The sequence below is a fragment of the Heloderma suspectum genome, chromosome 6, assembly GCF_057233095.1.
Source record: "Heloderma suspectum isolate Gila_16-S chromosome 6, 16-S_ref, whole genome shotgun sequence".
Taxonomy (NCBI): domain Eukaryota; kingdom Metazoa; phylum Chordata; class Lepidosauria; order Squamata; family Helodermatidae; genus Heloderma; species Heloderma suspectum.
This window is the reverse complement of record NC_139463.1, coordinates 40,696,404-40,714,057: the sequence shown is the minus strand read 5'-3', so window position 1 is coordinate 40,714,057 and position 17,654 is coordinate 40,696,404. Positions and strand designations below refer to the sequence as shown.

The window sequence follows — 17,654 nt, the reverse complement described above, 5'->3', positions numbered from 1 at the left end:
CCTCAAATAGCTTTTGGGGGGATGGTGGTAAGCAATGATTAGTATACATCAGTAGTCTTCAACCTTTTCAGACTTTTAGCCCAAAGATGCATTTGGGCAGTCACTTCTTCATGATTTGAGAAATTGTATGGTGGTAGTTGTGACCCATCATTCATCAGGCTGCAACCCAGCAGTGGGTTTCAACCCACCAGTTAAAGACCAAAGGTATACATTAAAGATGACCAACAGCTAGATTGTAATGACCCCTTTCTGCACAAATTAAAACTATACCAAAATACTACATAGAATTGTATACGTGGGAAGCTGAAAATAGCAATTATTTTGGCCTAATAGGTTTCCCCCCACTATGTACCTCTTTTTAAGTAGTATAGTGGCTAAGGGAGCAATCCTATGGCCACTAGTCAGTGGCTAGGCAGCCATAGAATATGTGGTTTTCCGGGAACTGACCTCAGAGCCTGCGCTCCGAGGTCGCTTCCCGGAGAACCAGCCTTCCCCCCGCTTCCGTGCTGCCTCGCAGGCAGTGCGGAGTGACCCCATGTTCCCCGCTTGGAAGAGGAGCACAGAGCAGCCAAAACGGAGCATTCTGGAGGCCATTGCAGGGCAGGGAAGGCGGAAATGCCAGTACGACACTTCCTATGTGTCATCTGGTAGCCTCTTCCCCCACTCTGCCTTCCTGTGGCTAGACAGCCAAAATTGGCTGTCTAGCCACAAATCCAGGGCAGAAGAAGCACAGGGGAACAATCCCCTCTGTGCTTCTCCTGCCTTGCATTGGATAGGCGGTCGCCTCCAAGTTCGGAGGCAGCCACCTATCCCCATAGGATTGCATCCTAAGAGACTGAACTGTGATTCAGGAACTCTAGTGTTCACATTTTGCCTCTGCTATACATTCACTAAATGGCCACAGGCAAACCTCTATTCCCTTCCCCAGCCAAACCTGAAATGTGGATTGTGTGGTAAGGAATACTGAAGAGTTGCCTCTGAAACACTTGAACATTTGGGAAGATTGGGAGAAAGATACGTTCTCCTAAAACCTCTTTCTTTAAATAGCTTCTCTAAGTAAAAGAAGCAGCTCAGGTTTACTGGTGATGGATGTCAGTTATTAAAATACACTATCAGCTCTATTGAATGTTTGTCTTGATACTGTGTTGTGTATATATGTATGTATTTAATCTTCTTGCTAATAAGAATAAAATAATGATGCATGTTTGGACTTTTACCTTGGCTCTCCTTTTAATACAGAGCTGGGTTGAATACAGAATGGGTTTGTTCACACAGTGACCTGGTTCGCATGGAATAACGGCAAGTTGTAAGTTATTTAACCTACAGTTTGCCTGTGTGCATGCTGCATGAGAGCTGCTTCCACTTTGCATACTTACCCTCTGATTGGCACAATTGTAGGTTGTGTGATACGCAAACATGGGCACTTAGGTTGTTAGTGGTTTAACAACCCGAAGTTAGCCTATGATTAGCTCTTCATGGGTTAAACAACACAGAGTTAACCTATGATTAGTTCTTAGAGCCACTGTGTCAAACCATGGTTTGGTGCTATGGGAATGAACTTTGTCCTTGCACTTGCAAGTTTGAAATCTTAGTTTGGGGGACAAGTACAAGACATAGTTTACTACTTTGAATGTAACAGCAAATTATGGTTTGCTGCAAACCTGGAAGTAACTAACTAATTGGAACATGAGAGAAGGATGGAGCAAACACAGGGCTCATTCCTTGTAACACCAAACCAAAGTTCAGCATTATGTATAACCAGACCACTTGGAGATTCCAAATGGAATCTGTTGGTGTTACAGTACTTACATAGTAGGTAATTCTTGGAAATCCTCAGCGTCACCAGTTAAAAGGACCTCTGGTAACAGGACTGGCAAGACTGTACTGGGCTATCTGGTCCAATGGTCTGACCAATATAAGGCAGTTTCATTTATTAAAGAAAGGTTGACTACCCTATCTTTTGTTATGTATCTAATGTTGAAACAAGCGTGTAGTTTCAAAACTCAGTTTATAAAAGTGAGTGTGTTTAGTTATTTTACCTTTTTGCATTTCAGAGTATTAAGATAGGTCTGCTTCTGTATGCACAGCACATGGCCAAATGTTGGAGAAATCCAGAATGGAAATGTTACTGTGTGTCTCTTTAACTAGCAAAATGCCTGACATTACAATATATGTGAGAGAGACAATGAGGAGAAACTGTACTTTGCACACAGATGCATTGCACTCTGCAGGGGGTCCCTATCAGTGGCAGGCAGGCAAGTACGCTTGGTGCATTACTTTGTTTTTCCCTAAATAAATGTCATCCATTCACGTACATATCAGAAAGTAAAGGGGTGCTCCATCAGAGTGGGGGCTGAACTCAGTGTTTGCTTTTGGTGACTTTAGTGGTTGGTATGGGTGTCAATGTTTTTCAAGATTGACTTCGTCATAAAGAGCTCTGTGGGATCCATTGAGAATTGGGCTAGCCCCCATATGAATAGCTTGACCCCTTGATCAGCATGGCTGTGCTTTGGGTTCAGTTTCTTAGTCCTGCTAGGGAGTGATGCAGTGTTGGAAGCTGGTTTTATATGGAGAGTAAATGAAAAGCAAGTGAATAGTTGGCACTTCTGTACCAATTTTTGTTATCCTGTATACTTTTAAAACAAAAATTGCAAGAAGAATATTTGCAAGGTTAGCTTGAACGTGATCTCTGAATACATCAGTAACACCTTGCACCTATGTTTAAGGTTATTGGTATGGCAGCTATCTAACAGTGGTTTTATTTCTCCCATAGCATAATGAGAGGATTTAACTTGAAATGGCATTGCCCAGATACAGTGACTGGCATCTCTCAAAATTTCTGTAATAGAGTGGATTTTTTTTACCAAGGTTTTATAAAGAATGTATACAATGTAAACTTCATCCCTGTTTGGCCAGCTTCTAGAGCTTATCTAACATTTGGATTGCCTAGTTTCAAGGGGGAAAGGTAGGGGTACATGAGGGGTAGGGTCTGGGGAGGCACATTGGAGCATGCAGTCATGTGGCCTGATCACTCACTCATGGTTAAAGGATCAGGAGTGTCGTAGCCTCATTGGCCACTGAGATATGTTGAGAGATGAAAACTCGCCATATATGTAAAGCTGGTTTGGGGCAGATGTTACGAAAGCTAGCGGAAATTCTGAGGAAAAAGCAAACTTGCACAAGTTTTCCCCTATGACTACACTTTTGCTGATGACATTCTTTCATTTCCTCCTATGTTAACACACCCGTGTGTACTGTTCAGTTGCAGGAGTGTTTACCCAGTCTCTCTTTTTTTAAGGGAAGGGGGCAACAGCAAAGCGTAGTAGAATTGCACTCTCATTTTGCAAAACTTTTTATTTGTTGTCTTAAAAAAAAACCCTTTGGAGCCTGTGTGTTCTACTTCTCTTGTGCTGGAATGCACACTTAGCCAGATTAGAAGTATGGGTGTGGGTGTAGTAGCATAGCTGTCTTATTCTGCAGGGGTCTTATGGAAGTATCAAGCAAAGGTTAAAATATAGTTGAAAAATGCTTTAACAAATCATATGGGATCTCATTGGATTGATTTTGCAGAAATTTTATAAGTCAGGTTATAGCTGCAACATAAGAAGGAAAAAGGGCAAGATAAATAGTTGGAGAGGCCATTGACCAGGTAGTGTAGGGTTGCATGTGTGTAAGATTTGAAGGTGGGAGGGAGATGTGCAAGCTGGTAGAGGCTGTTTGGCGAGGCCCAGATAGTGACCGGGTTTGGACAACACACTGCATCTCATCGTGGGTTATTTAAACACGACAGACTGTGGTACCTGCTGGTGCCAGGTTGCATATGCAAGCACTGCTTGGAGGTTGTCATGTCATGCAAACCCAGGGAGCGTGGGTTATGCAAGGATTAAACAACCCTCACATAACACTAAAACAAACCATGGGTGATGTGAGAGTTGTTTAACCCTTGCATAATCCACACTCGCCAGGTTTGCATGACATGACAACACCCAAGCTGGAGTTGAATATGCAGAATGGTGGCCAGCATGTGCTGCAGGGTCACTGTGGGTTTGTTTAATAACCCATGGTGGGCTGTTGTGTCATGTGAACAGCCCCAGTATGACCTAATAATTGCCATCAATAGTGTAAGGATATTAATTTAAGGTGATTTTAGACCCTCAAAAGTAGAGCCCCTATGTAGACGACCATGTTCTATTGTTTCAGTTGTGAAGTTCGCAGCTAACAGTTCTCTTCTCCCCCAACCAACAGTTCCATACTTTATAACTTTTTCTACGTTCCCGATACGTTAGAGCAAACCAAACAAAAGAACTGTTTGTCAATGCTGATAAAAAAAGAAGTAATACACTGAGCATGTGGAGCTTTGCATTTTAAACTCACTTAAATCATAGCATCATTGGGAATAAATGGAGTTTACCTCTGCTACCCTCATACTAAATACTTGGGAATATGCACCATTTTGTTGCAGTAAAGTAAAAATGGTAAAATGAGCATCTGTAACCATGTACGTATGCAGCTTGCTGTCTCCTGACTATAAAATGTGTTTTTTAAAAAAAAATAAGGAAGAAAAAGGATGCTGTGGTGAGAAGTATTAGGCCCCGATGCCACTACCACATCACCTGCTGCTCTCTGAGGGTTCTCTTTTGCGTGGAGGTGTCCTGGGCTGTAAGGCCCTGACTAGCACCCCAGATGAAACCTAGTCACCCACTCCTTCCCCAGGGTGCTAACACCCAGCGATCATTATTAAAATACTTTATTTGCAGTCCATGGAATTTAGGGCAATATTTATCAGCACAGCTGCACTGAGGTGTCTTGTGTAGACAGCAAGAAACAAAACCATGGGTAGATGTTACAGCCAGAAAAAGTGATGTGCAATAACATTTCCATTTCTAATCTTAACTCTAGGAGCTTTTTCTAAGGTTTAAAGCCACACATAACTGTAAGTGCTCATTGCCCCCGATTACAACATTTTGATACTTAGTTCCTTTTCTTCCCTTGCAGCAAAACTTAGAATGTTTCCTTTTAGATCACTTTTTTAAAAGCATTTTAATAATTTTTTTGCAGCGTTTCACTCTACATCTAGGCCCAGGAAACAATCCTGTGCAATGTTGAGGCATTAATATCTGGTAATCGTAAGCACAGATACAAGAGTGTCACACATCTTGACGGTTTGCTGTTTGTTACAACGATCTAGTGATCGATTACTAATTTAAAACAAACTAGATTATGCTTTTATCCTTGGAAGTTTCACACGTGTCACTGAATCCCTGCTGATTTTTTATGTTGTTGGTCCTTGAATTGGTGGACTGTTTCACATTACAACCAGCAGAAAGAAAATACAGGAATGGCTTCATTGGATTTGAACTTGTTGGATACTTTAACAGCGTAGCCACTTCCAAATAATCTCATTTCTAGATTAGATGGAGGAATTTTTAAGTTCTCTAAAGTGAGTGGGGGATTGGTTCCTATTGCATTATAAATGAAAGTATACAATATGGCTTGCCTATCCAGTTTGCCATTGAAATATCCTAGAAGGTAGAGCCCTTCACCTTAAGGGTGCACAAACAGACTAGGATTCTGAGTGCCCAGTGTGACTGTCATCAGAAGTTCCCTCCCTCCTATTTTCTTTGTTCTACCAGTAGGGAGTCAGGGCAGCTGTACGGCTCTCTCTCTTCTGCTGCTTTGCCATAACTGCTTTTGCAGAGGAAAAGCAAGCTGTCAGCAGCTGTGGCTTCTCTTTACTGAAATGCAGCAGCTTGTTTCCCTCCTCCACCTTTTCCTTCTTGTACAGATCTGAAAATAGAGGAGACGTTATTTCCCTCTTCTGGCTTTTAACCTATACTACTTATGTATAAAGGGATTTTAATAGGCCTGGAGTCAAGTAACCTGGATTCTAGCAGTCCTCTATTCTGAAAGGTTTGCTGTTAACTAAGATTTGAAAACAAGAATTGAAGCCATTTTCAAAACTTTAACAGCAAACCCAACAATAGATCTTAGCTCATCCAGTTAGGTGGATAAGGGAGCATGCATTCCTGTGGCCTGATCCTTTAGCCAGGGATCTGTCTTGATCATTGTGTGCTTCATGTTTAATTTTAATTTATTTCTGCCACCCTTTAACCAAGTTCTCAGTATGGGTTATTTCAGAGTAATATTAATCTGTCAGTTATTGCTCTTTTCTATCTTTAGACACGTTTTCAATTTTTAAAACATGTTTTGGGTGTGTCTGTTCCTTCTGTATCGTCTTTGACTAACCATGCTGGAATTCTTTGGTCATGTGCTTTCAGTTTCCATTTCTAATACTGTCCTGTATTTTGAGAGACAAGATATTTTTTGTATTTGTAAATAGATAACTTGCAGTGTGATGGAAAGGGTTTTAATCCTACATGCCAGATTTTTAAAAAGTAAAATCAGGTTTCTTAATACTTTTTAAAAACAAGTCCCTCTAAAAATGTTTTGTACTTTGCTGGCAGACAAAATAATGACGGATTTGTTTGTTTGTACATAGAAAACATGCCCAGCTCTTTTATATACAGCTTATTCTGTGTCATATGGACATTGAGCTGCATTTTGGAGTTCAATCTCTCAACTGTAATAATTATGTGTTCAGAGTAATGCACATTGTGTACAAATGATACTGATGTGTACAGTGTTGGATTCAGAATGTCAGTTAGGAAATAGACTTTGCAATAGTGGATATGATTTATGTATTTAAAATATTTAGTGGATGGGGTGGAGCTATGCTTGCTTTATGCTTTTCAATACATTTGCTAGGGATCAGCAATACACTAAATATGTTACTTGATCTGTCATGTACAGTGCCGATGGTTGGAGATACAGAAGGTCAAACAGGCCACAAAGTAGTGCAAGTGGGTGCAGGAAACTGTTCATTTAGAAAACTATCACAATGTGCCTCGAGCTTTATGGGGTCTTCATTAGAAGAACATAGATTTCTTAAGACAACTTTCTGTACATACTCCCAGAGGAGCTCTTTAACATTAATTTCCTGTAGGGGTCTGTTGAAATTATACAACTTATCCTCGGGATATTCATTTGGGAGAGATCAAGCGTAAGCCTCCCAACATACATCTGCTTTCCTCACTGCAGAAAAAGTGATCACCTGAACCAGGAGGTCTTGTAGTTATTGGAAGGTGAGATCTTCCCTGATTATTAAGCACTCTTTAACTGTTCTTAGACTCCCAAAGTAAGGGAGGCATTCAGGTAATTAAGGCCTCTTGGGTCAGATGTTCTCCTGTCCGCCAGTGAGAATAGAAAGAGAGGGAGTGCTTCAGCAGGCAGCCTGCTACTAATCTCTCCTTGGGCACAATCCAAGGTGGGATACAAGTAACATCCAACAGGTCCAAGGAAGTGTTTTCTGCAGAGAGTCTCCAGTTAATTTAGATCCATTATATATGTATAGGTGGGAACGTACTGTTTTACCTTCCAGCTCAGCGATTCTGTAAATCATTTCTTTTTGCTAGTTTCTTGTTTTTTCAGATCTGTATGCCAAGAACCCAGTTTCTGGAACAATATTTAGGGTATACATTCTAACCCAGTTGCCACTGTCTATGCTACAAAGCATATTTGAGATAATAGCAACCTTCCTCATTCTGATGTCCTCCAGATGTTTTGGACTACAACTCCCAGCAACCCCAACTGGCATGGCCAATGAGCAGAAATGCTGGGAATTGTAGTCTTAAAACATCTGGAGGACACCAGGTTGGAGAAGGCTGTAATAGAGAGTAATCCCAAGATATAACAATTGGAATATACTGGGAGCAATGTGGAGATGGATACCCCTTAATTGATAAGATTGACTTAGTACCTTGGTAGTGAAGTTTCTTGGGGATAGCCATGTTAGTCTTTTGCCACAAAAACACCAAAAAGTCTTGTAGAACCAACAGTGGGGCCAAAAGGCTATGAAATGCAAGATGTATGCTTGGTGCTCTTTCTAGAAATATCAGAGTGGACTCTTATGCCATGCCCTTGTAGCCCTGCTATTTACATTTTCCTCCTATGTACGTACATATGTAATGCTGGGGTTCACATAACTCTCTAACCCACACTCAGTGGTTGAGTGTGCAGGTTGTTGTTAAATCATGGGTTAGCATGTTGTCTGAATCCAGGACATTTTCCACAGGGTGGCTTGTTAACCATGCAGTGTGGCTTGTTATCCACCCTGAACAACCCAACAACAAACCATGGGTTCCCAAGGTGGCTCGTTTGTGAAAAGTAAGCTACACTGCATGGTTAACAAGCCACCCTGCGGGCAATGTCCTGGGTTCAGACAACATGGTAACCCATGGTTCAGCAACAACCCATACTCAACTACTGAGTGTGGGTTAGCGTGTTGTGTGAGCCCAGTCACTGTGTGTGCGCGCACGTACGCATGATACATAATTTGCCAACTGCGGATTACATCTCATACATCTGATGTGAAGTAGGTTCTATTGCACTAACACTTATGACACAATAAATCAGATAGTCTTTGAGTTTCACCAAGACCCTTTGTGCAAATAGGAAGGGAAACCGTATTAAATCCATTTCAAAACAATTGCCTTGGTTTCTAAATTTTACGAAATAACTTAAACTAACTGCTTCATCTTCTCCCCCTCGTTTTAGGCCCTATGAGAAAAAGGGAAAGCTAAGGATGCTGGAGCAGAACAATGGATTTCTCCTTCTCTTTCATGCAAGGGATCATGGGAAACACAATTCAGCAACCACCTCAACTCATTGACTCGGCTAACAACCGCCAAGAGGATGCTTTTGATGCCAGCAGTGACATCACTGAAGATGGTAGACAGACACCATATGAAGCTGCCCTTGCCTTACAGCAAGGTTTTCAGTACCCTACACCAACAACAGAGGACCTTCCACCCCTCATTAATGGATTTCCACCAATCGGCATGTATGAACCCCAAGCCAAATACCAATCGTACAGTCAGTATCCCAATGGCTCAGCCAATGGCTTTGGCACAGTCAGAAACTTTAGTCCACCAGAGTATTATCAAATGGAGAACGCTAACATAAGACCACATGAAATTCTGGAAAAACAGTCTCCACCACAGCCTCCACCTCCTTCAGTATCCCAAACGGTGATTCCAAAGAAGACTGGTTCACCAGAAATCAAATTAAAAATAACCAAAACTATCCAGAACGGCAGGGAATTGTTTGAGTCCTCTCTATGTGGGGACCTTTTAAATGAAGTACAAGCAAGTGAGTATGCGAAGTCAAAACACGAAGGGAGAAAAGAGAAAAGGAAAAAAAGTAGCAAACATGATTCCTCCCACTCAGAAGAGCGCAAATCACATAAAATTCCAAAATTAGAACCAGACGAACAAAATGTAAGTGGAATAGGAATTTCATCCTTTTCTGTTATTATGCTTACAAAGTAGATATTCCTGTAACTCTGCTTTTCTTTTTGTTTTGTTTTCATGTGAAAAGATTATTAAAGTAATCAGACAGTGCAATTAAGATTGGTGGTTTCCTGCTCTGAACAGTCCACCAGTATGAATCCATTTTTTAAAAGAATGGGATTTTATCTCTGTAGATTGCTTTCTATGCAAATGAAATCCAAATTCTGCTTTTACAATAAAATATGCAGATTATCAGAGTTATTTGTCAGAAGCTTGAGATCCTGACAGAGTTAAATTGTATCATTGATGGGACTAATGTATCTCTCAGTGATTTTATTACATCTGAATAAAAGACCACTATTAAAGCGACGTCATACTTTCTATTTAAGAGAATATTTGGTATTTTTAAAGAGATGGTGAAAATCACATTGACCTTTCTGTCTCCTAATGGCAATTCCTGGCCTTTTCTTTTTCTTTCTGTATTAATTAATTAATGGAGGGAGCAATCCTAAGGCCGCTAGTCAGTGGCTAGATGGCCATAGGATATGTCGATTTCTGAGAACCAACTTCGAAGCCCATGCTCTGAGGTCAGTTCCCGCAGGACTGACCTTCCCTCTCATCCCGTGCTGCCTTGCAGGCAGCTCGGAACGGCCCCACACTCCATGCTCGGAAGGGGAGTGCGGAGCCGGGAAAATGGGGCGTTCCAGGGCAGGAAGGCAAAAATGCCGGCACGACACATCCTATGTGTTGTCCGACAGCTGCCTCCCCTGTTCTATCATCCTGTGGCTAGACAGCCAAAATCGGCTGTCTAGCTGCAAATGCAGGGCGGATGAAGCATGGAGGGGACAATCCCCTCCGTGCTTCTCCTGCCCTGCATTGGATAGGCAGTCGCCTCCAAGTTCAGAGGCGGCCACCTTTCCCCATAGGATTGCACCCTAGGGCTGTAATCCTGTACACACTTAACCCGGAATATTGAACACAATGGGGCTTACTTATGAAAAGACATGTATAGGATTGTGCTGTAAGTTAGTTACATATATACAGACTAGTTTTCTATGAAGGAAGCCTCTTCTAATGTGAAAATATTACTTCTAATATAGTTCACAGAATATACTGCAATTAATTTAGACTGATCACACATGATACACATTTCTGACTTTTATTCAACGATTGGTGAATGTAGTTTTCTGTGCTAAGAGTATTGAAATAATATTGTGTACTATAGAGAAAACTGGATTTTGAGAAAACTAAAGCCCCTTTCATGCGGTGGAATACTCTGTATGTTTACTTAAAGTGAGTCCGCTGTGGTCTGTAAGGCTTATTTCTATGTAAGTCTGCATAAGATAGAAGTCTTAGCAGCTAAACTGCTTGTTTCATGGGGTCAGCCTCATATCTTGCCTTCAGGACCATAACTTTTCATTTTTGTTTATTGCAATTATTTATATCCTGTATTTCAGGATACAAATCCTTTCAAGGCGGCTTACAAGAAACATCAACAATCATTAATAAAATCACTATTTTTAAAGAAGTAAACTGTGATCAGGATTGTTTCCACAGGGCAGATGGTGATCAATGGCCCTGTGGGGGAATGGAACAGTCTGGCTGCAACAGGCTCTGAGGTGGTATTCGCCTGCCTGCCTGCCTCTCTCTTCTGGGAACCTTCTCATAGGACACATGGTGGTAGATGGTCCTGTGTGGGAGTGCAGGAGTCCAGCTGGTGTAGGCTGTAAAATGGTCTCTGCCTGGCAGGCTGCCTTCCTTTCTTTTCTGAGATCCTACCCACAGAGCAGCTGCTGGTTAGGCATTTAATGTATAACCCATGGGAGGCCAATCTGAACCACTGAAGCCACAAGTTTGTGGCATACTTGGAACACTGGTAATCCTTTTCACAGCATAGTAAGGCCTATATTCTTCTGTTGCTTCTGTAGTACTGTGCTGCTGACCGTTCTTTGGCTGAATAAACTAGTGAACAGAAATGCCTCAAGACTGGGGTGAGGTGAGGCTGGAATGCATATGAACTGTAGTATGCACTGGAATGGCGCTATTCTGTTAACTGGTCTTGAGGCACACTTGCGAACAGTATTGGCCACCCGTGTTTGTCTAATATAGTAATGCCTCTTGGCAGAAGGTATCCCTTGCAGCCAGTGTAATCTAATTGCATCATGTGCATGGTTAAAGTTACAGCTGGGCTGCTTCTTGATTACAGGTGTTGTGAGGGCAATCCAGAGGGAGGTGATGAGTAATTACATGTTTCACTAGGATTTCCTTGAGTAGTCCCCCATGTTCTATTTTGCACACCCACACATTCCTGTTCAGTATGCAGGAGAAGATCTAAGCTGAAGTGCTGTAAGAACGTAATGGTCCCCTGCAGTTCTGCCTTTTACTTTGTCTTCAGTCTGGGCAAGTGGATAGAGAACTGAATATGGGAAACCTGGGTTAGAGTCCTACTTGGGCCATTTTATTTTGTGGCCTTACGCAATTTTTACCTTTTTGCTTTTGGAACAGCCAGCCCCCTCCAAATTTGAATTACCCCTTCATTTTAAAAAGTTATTCAGCATGCGTGGGTGGTGTTCAAATAAAACAACAGCTCAGGAAGTAGTATCACAGTTATTTGGACCCTTGCCATAGCAACCACACCTAGAATAAAATGGTGAAGTAAAACACAATTAAAACTACAGAGTAGTGCTACATAATTTGCAAGGGGAGTTGTCTTGTAGTACAGCAGGCAAGACAGTTGTAATACAATTGAACAACCAGCTTTGTAGGGCAGTTTACAGAAGTTAAACTTTAAAATACAATATACAAAGTTTAACAGCCATTTAAATAAAGGCACACAGACAAAATACACAAACAATATACAGCCTTAAGTGGTCTCCGCTGCTGCCAAATTTGCTGCTCTTGCAGCAGCAAAACCTTCAGCAGCTTGCTGCTGAATTTCAGCAGCAAACCATAACAGTGGCCTAAAATGGTCAAATTTAACTTTTAAAGCCTTGGTTTATAGCTAAATTTGACCTTAGGCCACCATCACATTTTGCCACTGAAAATTGTTGGCAAACCGCCAATTGTCTTGAGGCTGAAACCGCCAAAATATGGTGGCGCTTGGTTGGGTGAAGGCCCTGGGCCAGTAGAAATTAGCCCCATGTTGCCCACCCCTGATCTAAATCCAAGGAAGCTGTTCAAGTTCTGAATCAGTGACCTGGTTCACTTGATTACAGGTGGTTAATAAACCACGATGGCATGTTAACCACCTTGTGCATGCTGGTTGCATGCTGGGGGATTAGCATCATTATCCTCAGCAGCATGGCTTGTCATGTGAACCTGGCCAGAGTGGCTTGTCGTCATGGGTAACATACCACCCAGAATGCTACAACAGCCCATGGGTTCTGGGTGGTTTGTTACTCACAGCAACAAGCTGCCCTGGCCAGTTTCGCGGGACACAATAAGCTGTGCTGCCGAGGGTATTTATGCTAATCCCCCAGCATACGACTGGCATGTGCAGCTGGGGAAATAAGCCACTGTGACTTATTTCCCCAGCCACAATCATGCGAAGCAGGCTGGTGTCTGATGTCCATAATGGACTGTATAAGGACAAACATATTGAAGCTTAATCCAGACAGGACAGAGGTGGTCTTGGTCAGTTGAAAGGCAGATCAGGGTTACACCCCCCTTGAAGACCCAGGTTGGCAGTTTGGGTGTATTCCTGGGTTCAGCCTTGAACCTGATTGCCCAGGTTTCAGCTGTGGCTAAGAGTGCACTTGCATAGCTAAGGCTAGTGCGCTAACTGCACCCATTCCTGGAGATCTGAGATTTGATATGTGCCTTAGGCACATCCTGTTTGAACTACAGTAACATGCCCTGCATGGGGCTGCCTTTGAAAAGTGATCAGAAACTTCATCTGGTCCAGAATGCTGTGACCAGACTTTTGCCTAGGGCCAGGTATAAGGAGCATGTGACTTTCTTTCTATAACAGCTTCACTGGCTATTGATCCATTTCCAGGCACAATTCAAAGTGCTCGTTATAACCTATAAAGCTGTATATGACTTGGTACCAGGCTATTTCGATAGACCACATTCTTCCATACGAGCCTTGCCTGGGTTTTAAGATCCTTGGGAGAGGCACTTCTATTGGTCCTGCCACTATCAAAGCCACAGTTGGTGGGAACACAAGAAAGGGCCTTCGCTGTGGTTGCTCCCAGGCTTCAGAATTCCCTGTCAAAGGAGACTAGCTCCATGTCTGTTATCCTTCTACCACACACAAATGCATTTATTCCAACAGGCTTTAGCGTCTAAGCTGATGTGCAACCAAATGGAACTTTTAATCTGTGAGTGCTGTTATTTCTTAGGAACATAGGAAGCTGCTTTATACTGAGTCAGACCATTCGTCCATCTAACCCAGTAGTGGCAACACTGACTGGCAGCAGCTCTCCAGGGTTTCAGGCAGGAGTTTTTCCAGCCCTATCTAGAGATGCTGGGGATTGAACCTGGGACCTTCTGAATGCAAAGCATGTATTCTACCACTGAGCTATGTATGGCCCCTCTTCTTTTGATATGCTTTTACTTGTCTTTTATTTTTATTTGTGTTTCATTAGATGTGTTTTTATTAGATGTGGGTTTTCATTGATGTATTTTAATGTTTTAATTATAACTTTCTCATTTTCCTCCCATATTTTATTGTTAGCTACCTTAAGCACTATTTTAGTGGAAAGGCAGGATATAATAAAATAAATACTTATATATTTTACAATTTAAGTCTGGATACAGCCCATTGTATTCTCTGAATTTACCAGAAGGTTGTCAAGTCTGTAGCCATATTAAACTGGATTTGTGGTGCCAGATATAGCTCTAATGAATCTTAGTAAACCTCAGTAACCTTGTTTAAAAGGTAACTGTCTTGGGAAACTTCAATTTTAAAACATTTCTTTGTTGGCTGAAGTCATGCCTACCAGTAGCTTCTGTGTGTGTTGCATTGGACTTCATTGCCAGTGAAATGACCTATCGATCCACATGGAAGTATGTATTCTAAATAAGATTTTTTTTGTCCTAAATGTAAGCAATACTTCATAAAGCCAATCAACAATATTAAATTGCATGTCTTCATTGCTTGCCCCAGCCCTCTCTTCCTGAACTCCTTTACCTCTGTCTTGTCGATATAAACCTCCAGAGCAAGGTAGCACACTGCGGCTCAAACTGAATATTAATGGAACTCTAGCATACTGTGGCTCAAACTGAATATTAAGGAACTCTAAAATAGACTGAGACAGCACTACGGAGGGTGTGAATCAGTCTCTTCTGATTTGTTTCTTCTGTGATAGTTTCCTCTCCTTGTTCTTGTTTGTTGTTCCATTTTTTTACTTTACACTCTTTGTTTTAACTTATTTCATAGAGACCAAACGAGAGGCTCAGCACACTGTCTGAAAGACCAAGGGAGGAAACGATAGTGTTGGATGAAGCTCCGGTTAGTACATGCCAATACCCTGGAGTTCTGTCTGCATAAATGCTGTTTTGTTAACACTGATTTGCCTTAAAATGAGGGTCTTAATTACCAGAATTTTTGGGAACCTCTTGGGCCAAGGTGTGGGAGGATCCTGGGGCAGAACAGCGGCCTGGTTGTTTTAGCTGTTTTACTCAAAAGGGTGGAGAGCAGGTGAAAGAATGTGAGAGCCCAAAACCTGATTTTGGTATATGTAAGAGTTTTGGGGGTGCGGAGTAGCATCTCCACAGAGTCCATGACCTGGTTCGCATGTCACGCTAAGCTACAGTGGGCTGTCACCATGGGTGGTTGCGGGGTGGCTTAGCGTGACGTCCAAACCCATAGCTTTTGTATCATGGGTTGTTTTTCGCAAACAAAGTCACCTTGAGAATCCATGGCTTGTAGTAGGGCTGTTTAGGGTGGCTTGTTGTGACATCCAAACCCGGTGGAGTTATGTCAAAGTGGGTTGTTTAAAAAGGTGAGAGAATCGATTGCCAAAAGCAGCAAGAAACCCTGCCAACCACTCCTCACAATTGCATTAATGGTATCCCCTCTCTGTTACATCTTGAAACGACACTAGTCAATTTACTCCTCTACTTTGTTGCCATCCTAGACAGTGACACCTCTTTTTTTTCCACCTTTGGGAAGATTTGCACAAATTTAATGTTATTTTTTCACGTTTGGGGAGATTTGCACAAATTCAGTATTATTTTTTTCACCTTCAAGGAGATTTGCACAGATTTAATTTTTTAATTTTTTTACTTACAGGGAGATTTGTAGAATAACTATTCCGCTTTAGTACATTAATGCCTTAGCGCAATTAAATATGCGCAAAGTAGAGGAGTAAATTGACTGATGTTGTTTCAAGATGTGATAGAGAGGGGATATCATTAGCGTGATTGTGAGGAGTGGTTGGCAGGGTTTCTTGCTGCTTTTGCCAATTGATTAAAAAAAATTCTGCAAAAAACCTCTACTCTGCTAATGAGTGCAACTGAGCTGCTGAGATTGTGCCGTAAAGGCCCATAGGGTACATGCCAGGTGCAGGTGGGAGGACTGAAGGGGAAAAAAGTCATAACAGTCCACAGACTGTTTGGTCACCTACCTGGAGTAAAGTGAATTAGCAAGCAAATAAACAACCCACCATAGCTTATTTTTGGGGTGGCTTAGCATGTTATATGAACTCTCCCCATGTGTGTTCAGAAACGATCAGAGTAATGTAAAGGGTGTAAAGCTGTCACCCGATGAATTGATCAAGTGAGTTTTAATTGGTTAATTGATTAAATCTGCATACATTTGCATATAGTTAAAGCACTAGTTTTGAAGGAAAAAGTATCCTTTGTTTTTAGTTGGTACATGTATATATCACAGTAGGTACCACTTTAGAAGAGGCCTCTCTTCACTCACATAGGACCGAATTCTCTTTTATGATGGTATGTGCCACTTTTTTTTAATGTGTTGTCCAATTAATTGGAGGTGTCTTTTTAAGTTATTTTAAAAAGGCATTTAATTGATGAATCCAACTGATCTGATTAAAGGTTACAGCCCTAAAAAGTAAGATGAGGACAATACCATAGGGTGGGTTTTATAAACCCCGCCTTTCATCTACACAGAAAGTGACTATAAGAGGCCCTAAAATAGCCTTCCCTAACCTGATACTTTCCAGATGTTTTGGGCTACAACTCCCAGTATTTCTGACCGTTCACCATGCTGGCTGGGGCTGCTAGTAGTTGAAATCTAAGGAGAGTACTAGGCTGGGGAAGGCTGTCCTAAAAGATAGTATATATTTTTGCTAGGCTGCTCTTGTGAAAAATATATTCATCCACATGTTTGGTGGTCTTTTCCTATGTAGTGTTGTGTGCAGAAGGTCTAGTATGCAACCCCTCATTCACTTACGTGTGATATCACTTTATTTTTGTATAGGCCCAGGAGGTGTCTCCTTCTCCTCCAACACAAGTGGCAAGTGATATCAAGTTTGAGGTTGGAGATCTTGTCTGGTCCAAAGTAGGGACGTATCCATGGTGGCCCTGCATGGTTTCAAGTGATCCGCAACTTGAGGTTCATACCAAAATTAACACGAGAGGTAAGAAGATAAAACCCTTGAGTAGGTACATAAGAAACTTGTTATGAATGGCTTATTTACAATGGTAACTTTGTTAATGTCTCCCTTAAACTTCAAATAGTTTGTTGCTTTGTGCAGCATATCTCAAATGGTATTGCCTTATCACTAATAAAAGCTGGCCAGGTTGGTAGTTTAGGAAAGAGACTGGCTGCTGGAAACATAAATAACATGATAATTATGTTTGGCATGTCTGTAGTGCATTTCAAGTGTTCAAAATATATTACTTACATTATCTCACATTACATTAACTCTTGTACGCACTAGAGACAACTGCTGCAATTGGCGATCAGCAGCCAGTGGGCTGGATCTAGCCCCTTAAGTAGTTTTATCTAGGCCCTGGTGCCCTGTCTTATTTTAGTCATGTTATGATAGGATTGCCCACAATTTCATTTGTAGGTAAAATAAAATAGAGAAATATCCCATACTATGTTGCAGATCTCTTGGATTTTGTATGCAACATGTAAATATATATATTTCTATGTAATGCCCAGCATGAGTTCCATAATTGTGAAGCTCTTAAAGTTAGATGGTGTCAACTTTATTATGGAGCCTGATTGTGCAGCAGAATACACTTCTGGCCCCCAGAACACTGGCTGGAGATTAGTGTGGCCTCCAGTAACACACAATGTGGTTGCTCTTTGTTAGCTGAAAAGCAGAACAGGGAATAGTGATTGGCTTAACCATAATCCAGATGTTTGGCGCATTATGTACTGCTGCA

The 17,654-nt window shown here is 41.6% G+C and overlaps 1 protein-coding gene across 4 annotated transcripts in view; it reads left to right on the top strand.

The window, feature by feature from the left end:
• Window positions 1–17,654, top strand: part of NSD3 (nuclear receptor binding SET domain protein 3) — a 92,905-nt gene that overhangs the window by 13,283 nt on the left and 61,968 nt on the right. For all 4 annotated transcript variants that reach the window (XM_084804041.1, XM_084804044.1, XM_084804043.1 and 1 more), the window contains exons 2-4: window positions 8,614–9,335; window positions 14,731–14,802; window positions 16,738–16,897. In XM_084804041.1, coding sequence (XP_084660167.1) covers window positions 8,658–9,335; window positions 14,731–14,802; window positions 16,738–16,897 — 910 coding nt within the window. In that variant the 5' untranslated portion in view covers window positions 8,614–8,657. The remainder of the gene's footprint in view (window positions 1–8,613; window positions 9,336–14,730; window positions 14,803–16,737; window positions 16,898–17,654) is intronic.